General features: G+C 36.5%; 1 protein-coding gene across 3 annotated transcripts in view; it reads left to right on the forward strand.

Annotated features, from left to right (window-relative positions):
* The window catches only part of BICC1 (BicC family RNA binding protein 1), a 328,457-nt gene that overhangs the window by 272,563 nt on the left and 42,529 nt on the right, over positions 1-13,365 (forward strand). For all 3 annotated transcript variants that reach the window (XM_030941415.1, XM_030941416.1, XM_030941417.1), the window contains exons 4-8: positions 7,550-7,629; positions 9,534-9,692; positions 10,968-11,021; positions 11,971-12,165; positions 12,391-12,642. In XM_030941415.1, coding sequence (XP_030797275.1) covers positions 7,550-7,629; positions 9,534-9,692; positions 10,968-11,021; positions 11,971-12,165; positions 12,391-12,642 — 740 coding nt within the window. The remainder of the gene's footprint in view (positions 1-7,549; positions 7,630-9,533; positions 9,693-10,967; positions 11,022-11,970; positions 12,166-12,390; positions 12,643-13,365) is intronic.

Here is a 13,365-nt window from a genome sequence, read left to right on the forward strand (position 1 = left end):
ATCCTTGTATTTTAAACTCTTCCATTGCTGATTATATTGGAAATACTGGTATTCCATCACCAAAAGCTCTCATTTATCTTCCAGCTAGTTTTGAATTTTCTCAAGTTGGTAGCTCTTTTCTATCCAATTGGTGAACTGTTCACAGGCTTCACCTTGGTATGTGAATGGACCTCCCACCCTTTTCCTTGCATTCAGCAAGAACCTGCCTGAAGTATTCATTACTGTAGCGATGAGGGCACCTGCTCCCCAATCATTGCCAAAAAGAGAGCTGAAAATGCCTTTGGAACTAGCCATACTTGCTTTCTTAAACTTTGCTCACATCACTCCTGCCACTACCATGTCAAAAATACTCTTTCTCTGTTAAGTATTAAGTTTCATTCAGAAAAAAATAGAATCTTGATAGGAAGTTGCCATGGGACCTCATTGTGTATAGGTTGATATGGATACTAATGGGAACATTAATCTCATGAAAATTAGATTTTTGAATTTAAAATACATTTGTTTTTGCACTGCTTGCTGTCTGTTCCTCTCTTTTTTAGTTGACTAGTAAGGAAATTATTTTTTCGGTTTTAAAATAAGATGCTGGCTAGGTATGGTAGCTCAAGCCTGTGATCTTAGCACTTTGGGAGGCCGAGTTGATGGATGGCTTGAGTTCAGGAGTTCGAGATCAGCCTGGGCAATGTGGTGAGGCCCCTCCCCACCGATCTCTACAAAAAATTAGCCAGGCATGGTGGCCCATGCCTGTAGTCTCAGCTACTCGGGAGGCTGAGGTGGGAGGATCGTTTGAGCCTGGGAGGTGGTGGTTGCAGTGAGCTGAATTCACACCACTGCACACTAGCCTGGGTGACAGAAGAAGACCCTGTCTCAAAAAATTAATTAATTAATTTAATAAGATACATAAGGATGATTTTATGCTTTATCCTAAAGCAATATACAGGTAACCCTTGAACAAGTAGGGCTCAGGGATGTTGACCTGCCACACAAAAAAACACACATAGTTTTTGACTCCCCAAAAACTTTACTAATAGCCTGCTGTTGACCGGATGCCTACCAGTAACATAAAAGGTTGATTAGCATATATTTTGTGTGTTACATTTATTAGATACAGTAGTCTTAACACTAAATCAAGCTAGAGAAAAGAAATTTTATTAAGAAAATTCTAAGGGGGAGAAAATAGATTTACTGTTAAGTGGAAGTGGGTCATCATAAAAGTCTTCATCCACATCGTCTTCACATTGAGTAGCCTGAGGAGGAGGAATGGTGGGGGGAGTTGATCTTGCTGCCTTAGGGGCAGCAGATAAATTCCAGCTGTAGTTGGACCCACATGGTTCAAATCCATGTTGTTCAAGGCTCAACTGTATTTGGCGTAGGGAATGCCTAGAGCAGGTGGATTTGTTCTTTATCCCGGTTGTATCACCTGACATGTTATGGCTGCTCACTAACATTTTGCTTTAACTATGTGTGGCTTGGGCTCTTTTACTCCTCTCTTGAAATATACTTTGCTTTTTTATTAGAATTCTTACTGTCAAAGAACATTCCTTGAAATAATCTGGAATCCATCTCACTGGCCACAAAATAAATGTGAAGTGCATAGGCTTCTAGTCATCCTGTTTGCTCTTTTAAAATCATTTCCAGTCAGGCTTCATAAGTCAGCTCAGGTGTTCTCCATCTCTTGATAAGTATGTATTTTCATTGTAAAAAATGTGATATCGGTATGTTATTTGGCCCACATACAGTTTTTGTTCAAAAAAAAAAAGTCAATTTCTTAAGAAACCAGGGGGAAACATGTTTCACCATACAATATGGGCAGTGGTCAGTTGACTATGAGTAGAATTCACTTTTGCTGATCACCAAAGTGACTTGCCGACGTAATAGTCATCAAAATAGAAGCCATTTTAGATGGCTCAGATAGGGTTTGAAGTAGAATCTCATCTTTGTAATGGGTTGTCAATGCATTTGTTTTGTGCCTAAAAGCACATTATTCAGGAAATGCCAGTGGGGTGAACACTGCCTTTCATCCACTTTGATACAAAAATCACACATTGTTAAAATGTGCAAAATAAGAGGAAAGCCAGTTGTAGATGTGTCACCAAGATTTAGGCTAGTTTAAGGTTCTTGGAAACATTTTAGACTTTAAGTGAGCTACCCACCGTAAGTTATCAAAAATTGTAAAATAAAGTTGCTTATTAGTTGAAGAACCTTCTAGTACTATTTTATACCAAAGAAATTTACATTTATTTGGAAATATAGCAGTGATCTGACTGAATTTCCTCATTTATTTTTTGAGGAAACTATACTCGAGTGATTCAGTGACTTTTCCAAGGTGACAGAGCTTGTTTATGGCTAAATTGCAATTAACTGTAGACACCACATATTTTCACCACATCATAAAGGAAATCTGCAGTCAATTGTGACGTCAAAGGCATTAAAAGTTAATACATTCTGTGTGATACATTCTGGCTTTTCCTAGCTTTTCCCTATATGATTCCAAGTGAACCAACGCCCTTGAGAAGCCTGGGGCTTTTTCTGACACCTTTTTTTTTTTTTTCCCCCTGAGATTTTTTCACAAAATTGTAAGCCTAGGGCTACATTCTTTCTTCCATAAAAATTTTGGCCATTATTACTTTGGAACTACTTACCGACTGTTGACATATTCTCAGTGGTTGCAAAGAATCTCAGAGAAAGTTGGAGCTGTGCCTTAGTGTTTGTCAACACTGGCCACTCTCGACAGATCCAGGCCCCAGGTAGTGCCCGTCTTGATTATATTGTTTCAGAGGTAAAGCACTTTTGGAAGAAATCAAACTTGAAACAAATGTGAAAGAGCTCCACGCCAGGGGAAAGTAAATGCTGTCCACTCGTCTGTTTGACAGTTTTGTTTATGTACATAATATGTACCACAGCCATCCAGATTTGCAGCCATTTATAATATATGGAACTTTTCCCTGTAAACAAAAGTACAGCTCTGATAGGATAACTTTTGTTTTGTTTTTGTTGTGAGTGGGAAGGTGGTCAAGGGATTTTCTATTGTTTTCTGTCTCTAAATGTACATGCCTAGGGTGGAAGAAATACTGTGAATTTAGGGGTTGAATCTTTTTCTCAGCAGCACTTAATCATGGAGACAGGAAAGTGGCTACAGATTGTTGATGAAAGATTGACTTAAATTCATCATGTGTCAATAGCACATTACTCTCTGTAGAATAATAAATGCAAATGGCTGACATGAGTATTTTCTGTAGATTTTGCTGTGGAATAGGAATGAAGTGGGAAGGAGGTTTAGGGGCCTGAAGAAAGAAGGAAGAGGCAATAAAATATTCACTAATGTTTCCAGGGGTGGGAATGTTTCCAAGGATGGAAAACCACAGAGTAGAAACCAGAGTACCAAGAGATTATCTTTTAAAAGCATAACTAAACTTCACATAAAGTCATAAAAACATTCAGTATTCTTACAATAAAGTAGAGAAAATAAAATTTAAATTTTAAATATTAAAATACTTTATTTTTATTGAAAATATGGTTTTTAGCAGGGATCCTTATGACAATTGTTGCCTTGTTAAGTCCTTACAAATATCCATATGAAAGTCACAAGAACCTTTGTGTTCAAAGGTTTAACATTTTTAAAAAGGAGCATTTTTTTTTCTGTTTGGCATTATTCACATATAAAATACCCATTTCATATGCATGTCCATTACAGCTTCCTATTACTTAGTGAAGATTGGATTACCATCTGGTCACTTTCTCTTCCTTAGGATGACACCAGAGAGATGTGAGCAGACGGGTAGGACAGGAATCTAAAAACCAAAAATTGAGATGAATATCTAACAGTTTTTTGTATTTTTAAAGAGGTGCTAAGATCAGAAAATTTGAGCTCAGAACTTTTTTGGAAAGTACAGGACACACAGTCACCTTGGATATGAGCTTTAGACTCTTTCTATAGACTTCCGTCTCCTCTCTCTGTATTTAGCCATTTCCTAAATTATAGGTGCTACCTGTCCATTCAACAACAACTTATTGAGTATCTACCACTTGTTTGGCACCGTGGTAGTTACAAAACCAAATTAAACATGACCCCTGTGTTCAGGGAACTTGAGGCTTGGTTTTAAAGTAATAATATTTTTTTTAAGAGTAAATGTCTCAAAACCTTCATGCCTAAATTGGAGTTCTTCAAGCAATTCATTTTGGGAGGGAGAAGCTCTACACTTATTTCCTATTTTTCTGTTATACCATCCTCTAACCCTCTTTATAGCTGACTTTTTCCTCAATTTTATGTTTATTGATGTGGTTAATACTTTGACTTTTCTCTGTCAAGTATTTACAGAATGGATCTAAAGGAAATCTTAATCCCTTGTGGTATTACACAGACATGTTCGAATTGTAAACTGTTAACAGTCATTGAAAAACAGAGACCTGTATTTCAGGAGTTGAAATCAATAAATTAAGATCAACCTGGAAAAAAGGACACATCTTGTATGCATCTTTTAAGCAAGAGCCAACAAGGAAATGAAAAACACAATGCTGCTAGCCACTATCGCAAACTAAACTGGAATTTTGTCATGTTTCTTTTTCTCTGTCCTTATTAAGCTTGACTGTTTGAAGAACTACTTTCCAAAAAAGCACTGATTCATACCCTGGAGGTAGATGTGTTACATGTTGGTGACTGTGCATGCATGCTCATGTACCTTTGTGCCCACCGATGATTTATATATTTGGCCACTAGATGGTGCCCTTTCACTTTGAATGAAAGTGTATTTTCTGTTGAGGCGTTTGCTTTTTTATTTTGCTTGTTCTGTTGATGCAAAGATGGTGGAAAATCATCTTCTTTCTTGATTTAAGAAAATCATATTCTCTCTTAAATCAGATATGAGGCTCCCTGTCCGTCTCTGTATACATAGGAATTTTAATGTGATCAACCTGTAAAGTAATAAATTTGTAGATTATCATACCATTCAAAACTTACAGTTAATTTATTTTGTGGGAAAAATACAAATTTATTCTAAAGAAGCATTTTGTATAGTATGTATAGGACCAATACATAAATGACTACAATTGAAATATCGATGTGGTTTAATCTACTGTTCAAGTTAACAGTCACTTGAAAAGCCAATAAAATGCCGATTACTGAGTTCTCAAGGCCCAGAAACCTGTATTTTAACAGCCATGTTTTGAGAAACACTGGGCTCTAATCACCCACAGTAGTAGCGAACATTTTCAGTAGAGGTTAACTTCATTGTCAGCCAACAGTAAACCAAAGTTAAGGATAGTTGAGAGTGAAATTTTGAAGGTAGGCAGCTCTTTAAAACCTGATTGAAAGTAGACAGCAACCTGAAAACCTGATTGAAGAGGGAATTAAAGAGGCTAGTCCCCAACCTGAGGCTTTGACTGTGATATCTCCCTCTACCTGGAAGGTTCCAGCTCAGCCAAGTGTCTTACCTCCTTTAAGTTATTATGGACGAAATAAGAATTATTGAATAAAATGATCTGTCTGTTTACTTAAGTGTGATCAAAGTTGGCTAGAGTGTAATAGAGAAAGGGCAGTCTTGGTTCTTGTTCGGATGCATTAGAGAGCAAGCAATGGGAATGAGATGCTGTTGGGCTCTCTCCTAACTTATGTCGGTCAGACACCCCTTGTGCCTTGCTGTTAGGCCCCTCATTTCATAATAACTGATGCTTAACATTTTGGAAAGTTTTAACTACTCTTAAGACCTTTGACCTTCACAGTGTCCCTGTGACAGGTTAAGTGTCAGGGGAGGGATTACAAAATAGGGTAAGGAAGGGTGCTTGAGACCACGAGCAGCCACCAGGAAAGGGTGGGGGCTGGAGGTGGTGACAGAGACTCAAATTAAGCACAGTTGCTGGACATCTCCCCGGGAGGCCAGAGGCATTCCTGAACTCTGAAGATTGGTGCACCATTATTAACTGTGATTTTACCATCCTGGTCCTAACAGTGGGTAGCTTTAAGAAAAATGGTTTCCTCCCTTCTTTCCTTCCTCCCTCTTTTCTTGGTGAGGGGAGTGGCAATTGCCCAATTGCAACATAAGAATATATGCTTTCTGTGGCATTTTCACCTGGGCTGTGGGATGGGGGTGGGAGATCACAGTGTCAGGGGAGTATGTGTGGTTTAGATAAAATCCCCAGCCAGTGATTGTCATTCCTTATCCTAAAGAATATATGCTTTAGGAGTTAAAGGATTCAGGCAGAACTGGCGGTAAATTGTGAAAGGTGTGAAAGGTTCTCAGTAAACATTTACTGACTCTTCGCTGACTTGATGCATAGTACAGGACACAAAAGACTTAGACAAGAAGTCAGTACATTGTAGGCACTCAGTAAGGTTGAGACATGATCAGTGGTTATGATAATCATAATGAATTATCTCTATGTTATTCAGTTTTATCATGAAGTTAATGAGTACAGAACTTTTGACTTATCCTAGAATGATATTGGTCTGTGTTAGACTGACCTGTAAAATAAGGGAATACCGGGATTGCTGGGCAACTTGAAAACCTGATTGAAGAGGGAATTAAGAAGGCTAGTCCACACCCTGAGGCTTTGGCTCTGATATCTCCCTCTACCTGGAAGGTTCCAGCTCAGCCAAGTGTCTTACCTCCTTTAAGCCTTGACTCAGATCTCCTTTTCTCTATGAAGTCTGATACTCCTCAAGACTCTCTCATAGCTGGTACTTCCTCATCTTTTTGTCTTGCTCTCCTTTTTCTTTTTTCATAACATGTATGTTCTGATTATCTAATTATTAATTAGTTAATGTGGACTAATTCTTTGTGGACAGGGATCTTTCTTCTTTACTTATCTATTCTCTCGTCCCTGGAACAGTGCTTGGCACATAGTAGAATAGAAGTACAGAAAAGTTTGGTGAATGAATGAATGCTTTTCTATAGAAAGTTTTGTGGCAGTAATAAACAATATTAGTCACTCAATACTAATTCTGGATAAATATTGAATTAAATATTCATGAATGAAAGTTAAGATTTTTTTTTTTCTATTAGCCTTCACTGTAGTGATGTCTTTTAAATTATTGCATAAAGTGTGGATTCAGAGTTCAAAGACATGGGATTATAATGTCCAAGCTCCTGAGTGGTTTTCTGGGACAAGTTACTAAACCACTCTGTGCTTTAGTTTCCTCTGTAAACAACCTCATGAATTTGTGCTGTAGATTAAGTGAATTGATGCACTTCAACCCTTAGAACAGGGCGGAGACTTGTAGCAGGAGCTCAATTAATAAATCCAGTTTATTAAAAATTATGCTATTTTTAATTTGCAATTTTATGATATACTTATTTTGAAAAAAGAGATGTAAATTTAAATGGTTAAGCTAATTTTAAGGAAGAAAGTCACAGATAAATGAAAACTTGGGCATTTTCCGTATTCCTGTTGTTACTACAATAACACACCTAGAATTTTATAATAATGGTAAACTCCAAATATTGAGTTTATTATGGAACCTCTTATGTTCTAAAGTCAATTTTAAAACAGTTTTTAAAACAATTTTAAACAGAGCTTGGGACTTTCGCACAAGCCTTTTATTTCTTATTTCTTATAGATCCCCATATTAAGGTTTCTGGAAAGAAAGAAGATGTTAAAGAAGCCAAGGAAATGATCATGTCTGTCTTAGACACAAAAGTAAGTGAATGTTAAGGACACTCAGATGTCAGAACCTTGTCTCTGCAAGGGCTACTTCATGCCGTTATGAAAGAACCATTTGGAGAAGAAAAACCAGGAGAAAGTAATGGTGGGTTTTAAGATAAGCACATGTGATTCTACAGTGGATGTAAAGTTCTGTTTAATATTTGAATAGGTTCTCTCATGCTGGGTAATTGAACTATACATACACACACACAACTATATATACCTATATCTACATACATATGTATGTGTTGTGTATGTATGTGTATATATGTACACATGTACATCTTCAGAAATAGAAATTGGCCCTGATTAATATAGAGTAAGTAATAGGATTGTAGGAATTAGATTATTTGCTTTTATGATGTCAGTAGAATACCAAAATGATCTTCTACATAGCTCTGTGTTGGATGTGTGTAATGGCATGAAATTTGATGCTTTCTTCTTTGTGATCACGTGCTGTCTCTTTCTCTCTCTCTCTCTGCCTCTAATTATATATAGAGAGAGATAACAGGGAAATTTAAATATGTAAAAATTTATACTCATTTGTGAGAATTTATTTTCTTTAACAAACACATCTAAATCACTTATTGTATACCAGGTACTTATTGTATACCAGGCACTTTGCTAAGTACTCTACATTTTACACATATTAGTTTGTTTGATCCTCGTAACTGACTCAGCATAAAGGTATTAAGTAATTTGTTCAGGACCCTAGAGCCAGTTAAGTGGAGAGGTGGGATTCAAATCCAGGCTGTCTCATTCTTAGCCACTTTGTCTTGCCACCTGGCATTTCATTAGAATCATCTCTGATCGCTTTTGTTTTCATTCTTTCTTTCTGTTCTTTGTTGGTTTTCTTCAAAATGGTTTTTAAAACATTACTCCCCTGAATAATTATTGAATAGTTTATTGAATAGTTATTTTGAATTATTGAATAGTTTAGAATTTTCTTCGGGAAAAGGGGGTTGATTTTTTGTGTGTGTTTTAAAGGTTAAACTGAAAGCACTGAACTTAAAAATCGAAATATATTTAATGGGCATAAATTTAAAATTTAAGAATTCGCAAGGTTAAAATTATTTTTAACATATTTTGATATTTTGATTTTACTTCTTAAAGACTGAATAATTTCAGTAGCAGTCTTCTAAATGAGAAAGGATTTTATGTCAGTCTTTATGATTTTACAGCACTAAATTCCCCAAATTAAATATAGTCCAATATGACCACAGCATTTTTATTTATTATGTCTTAGAAGTTTCCATTTTGCTTTAATGTAACTAATGTACTTTGAATTTCTTTATTTAAGCCATTTTGTGGCCAGTTATTTGCACTTTGTGATCTCTTTCTCCCTTCTTTCTACCAGTAAGAGTAATAGATCTACTTTGTAAAGTTCAATATATAGTAATATAGGAGTTGTGAAAGCGGCGATTGTAAAAACTTCTTTATTCACAGTTGTGAGGTTTATCATTTCTAGTTTTGTATCATCTTAGTTATACAGTCCCACTAGCATGCATATCTTCAATCTTGTAATTGTGTTTTCATCTGCTTTTAGTTATTTGGATTAAATGTTTCATGAATAATGTCTTTAAAGACAGACTGAGTAATTTATCTGTTAACTGTAACTGACTTCATTTAAAGACTTCTTTCCCAAAAAATTATCTTGATAAAAATAAATTTTTCTATTTCTTCTGATAAATCTGTCTTAAAATGAGAATTTCTTTTTTCATAATCAGAGAAATGAATAGCAGGAGAACATTTATAGATTAAGATGATCTTATTAAGAAATTCATAATATTTCCCACTGACTCACTTTTTGCTAATACCATTCCCTTGAGGGAAAGGCATTTAGGATGTCATTCTTTTCTTTTTCATGCATCAAGTAATAATACATTATTTTCACATAGAGCAATCGAGTCACTTTGAAGATGGATGTTTCACACACAGAACATTCACATGTAATCGGCAAAGGTGGCAACAATATTAAAAAAGTGATGGAAGAAACTGGATGCCATATCCACTTTCCAGATTCCAACAGGAATAACCAAGCAGAAAAAAGCAACCAGGTGGTTTGTCTTTTCACATGAACTTTTATGGGATGAATTACAGCCTTAATTTTCAGTTTGCCTATCTTTTTTTGTGAGAGGTGAGACAAAAAAAAAATCACATAGATGACATATAGTGTAGATTGTACAACTTGCTGCAAGGAGATTGAAGGTGCTTTGATTTTTTGAGGAGATGAGTTGTAGATGGGCCAGGTCTTGATCTTGAAATCATTGATAAAAAATAGTGGAAAATGTAATGGCCACAAAACAGAACCTTAAAGAAAGGCTGAGAGAGCATATCGTTTAGGACCTGGAAGTTTGCCTAGTCCAGAAACCTATCCATTGCCTGGTTCTGTCTACAGAGACCTAGAAGTAGGTACCTCCATGGCATACCAGATCACCTTCTGAGGAGCAGTGCATTCAATACTGCCTGACTTCTTACATTGCCTTAATTATGTCTCTCTAGTTTATACACATTTGTGCTAGTTCTTCTGTTTGGCAGTCAATGGAACTCACCTGTCCTCATGCAAGCAGTTTCAGTACTTGAAGAACAGATAGTACTATTTGTGATATTTGGAAGTATTCTGTCTTCTAAACTAGTCACAATACTAGAAACTGTCACCCACAGATGAATAAGTAATCTTTTCTCCACAGGGACTAATGGTGACAGTGGGAAGTGTGCATAAGAGACTAGACAGAAAGCTATAGTAAAAAGCAAAAACAATATTCAGATTATTTAAAAACTGGTATGGCATGACCATTGGCCCTAAGAGCAGTGTCCTGGAGCTCCTGTACCCCCACTACAATGCCAAGACTGACAACTTGAGTCAGTGGGTCATGGGAAGGCCCAGGAGATTTCAGAAGAAATCTCCAGGTAGATGTTGGAGCAAAGAATATGTACCATCTTGTTTGGAAGAAGTTCACTATTTTCAGAACCTAGTGTAGCTCTGTCATTGAATATTGATATGTATCTGGTATGCAGGGTGAAAATGCAGTGAACAAGAGTAATTATAAAGAGGGCAGGATGATCTCCTGGGGCTGTGGGGCTTTCAGTAAGTCCAGTGGGTGAAACAGATCAGTTGACACAGATTACCTGAGGATCTCGTTAAAATGCAAATTCTGATTAAGCAGGTCTGGATGGGGGCCTGAGATCCTTTATTTTTAACAGGTTTCTGGATAATACCTCTGTATTTGTCCCTGGATGACACTTTTGGTAGCAAGCATATAGATTATCTGGAAAAGCAGATGTGAGTTTGATTAAAATAAATCTAACCCTGTATTTTCCTCCTTTTATAGGTATCTATAGCGGGACAACCAGCAGGAGTAGAATCTGCCCGAGTGAGAATTCGGGTAACTATTTATTTAACATTGTAAATTGATGTCAGCAACATTTGCATTATAAGACCTTAAAAATATAATAATTTATCATTTTATAACCAAATCATGTTAAATCAGTAGAAAATAGTGGCAAAAGTTATTTTAATATCTATCATAGCATTCATTATTTAAATGTTTATTGTATATGTTCAAAAAGTGAGTTTCTATGTTATTTATAAACTTTTTTCATTGAAAATGTTTCTCAGAGATGTTCTGGATTTTATCTGACTCCGTTTTTCTAGTTTTTATTCAATGATCATAAAGAGACCTAAGGAAAAAATGTCACAGGAAATGTGAGTTACAAACTCTCAGGTTTCACAAAAGGCTCCCATCATTTAAAAACACTTGTAGGCCAGTTGTGGTGGCTCACACCTATAATCCCAGCACTTTGGGAGGCCAAGGCAGGAGGATCACTTGAGGCCAGGAGTTCGTGGCCAGCCTGGACAATATAGCAAGACCCCGTCTGTCTCTACAAAACATTTAAAAACATTAGCCAGATACAGTGGCACATGCCTGTAGTCCCACTATTCAGGAAGCCAAGGTGAGAGGATCACTTGAGCCTAGGAGGTTGAGGCGGTAGTGAGCTGGGATGACACCACTGCTCTCCAGCCTGGGTGACAGAGCAAGACTCTGACTCAAAAAAAAAGAAAAAAAAAAAACTTTATATAATGTAGCTAAACTTAGTATCTATAAGGGCAGTTTATGTTTTATTTATTTTTTTTTTTTTGAGACGGAGTCTCGCTCTGTCACCCAGGCTGGAGTGCAGTGGCCGGATCTCAGCTCACTGCAAGCTCCGCCTCCCAGGTTTACGCCATTCTCCTGCCTCAGCCTCCATCTTCAGAAAAGAATCAATGAATGATACACATGTCTGAATGTCTAATGCTTTAACTCTCTGCTTTGGATTCTCATCATTTCATTTTAGGAGCTGCTTCCTTTGGTGCTGATGTTTGAGCTACCAATTGCTGGAATTCTTCAACCAGTTCCTGATCCTAACTCCCCCTCTATTCAGCATATATCACAAACGTACAATATTTCAGTATCATTTAAACAGCGTTCCCGAATGTATGGTGCTACTGTCATAGTACGAGGATCTCAGAATAACACTAGTGCTGTGAAGGTAAATTATTCTGATAATTCTGCACATCCTATCTGTACAAATTATATGGGTTTTATTTTTAAAGAATATTAGACTAATTTGATTTCTAGAATTTTCCTTCATTCTACATTTTGGTTTGCAAAATATGCTGTATTTTTCCATAGCTGTTAGAAATGCAATAGAATCTTTTCCTCTATATGGACAGTTAATGTATAGGATGATTTCCTTCCCACCCTTTTCTCTTAGGAAGGAACTGCCATGCTTTTAGAACATCTTGCTGGGAGCTTAGCATCAGCTATTCCTGTGAGCACACAACTAGATATTGCAGCTCAACATCATCTCTTTATGATGGGTCGAAATGGGAGCAACATCAAACATATCATGCAGAGAACAGGTGCTCAGATCCACTTTCCTGATCCCAGTAATCCACAAAAGAAATCCACCGTCTACCTCCAGGGCACTATTGAGTCTGTCTGTCTTGCAAGGCAATATCTCATGGTAAGGTTACTGAAATAAGTGTTACAATTTCTTTAAACCTCTTTGGATACAGTGCATGTTTTTGCACCCACTGTACTAATGTGATATTTAGGAAGGCACTTTGGCAGCCTCATCAAATAAAGAAGTTTCTTGCTAAAAGGAAATAAACTAGAAGAGTAAGGTTCATAGTGCCTCAACAGGTTCGATTTCATTGCATATGTAATTTTATTTCAGTGTTTTCTTTTTAACTTAGACTAAACACGGAAGACATTATAGTGAAATAATGGACTACATTTTGTGGAAAGGATGGAAGGTGACTGTTTTCATCTGACCTGTAATGTTAGTGTGCAGTTTATATTTGGAAAAAAAAAAGTCTTCTGTTTAAACAGAAAAGTAAAAATACTATTTAAATTTCACCATCAAAGACAAATTTTGTCAGCCCAAAACATTTGTATATTTCATAAATCTTTGATACAATTAAAAAATACTATTTAAGCCACAAATTGGAGTGTCACTTATTGAAGGAAGAAAAGCCAAGTTATATGTTATAATTCAATACTACTTTACTACTTCTAATTTATAATTGCAATATTTCTATCCTTCCCATATTTGTTTAAAACCCCTTGACTGGGCGTGGTGCCTCATGCCTGTAATCCCAGCACTTTGGGAGGCCAAGGTGGGCAGATCACTTGAGGTCAAAATCGAGACCAGCCTGGCCAACATAGTACCTCATTTCTATTAAAA

This window comes from Rhinopithecus roxellana, chromosome 11, assembly GCF_007565055.1.
Source record: "Rhinopithecus roxellana isolate Shanxi Qingling chromosome 11, ASM756505v1, whole genome shotgun sequence".
Taxonomy (NCBI): domain Eukaryota; kingdom Metazoa; phylum Chordata; class Mammalia; order Primates; family Cercopithecidae; genus Rhinopithecus; species Rhinopithecus roxellana.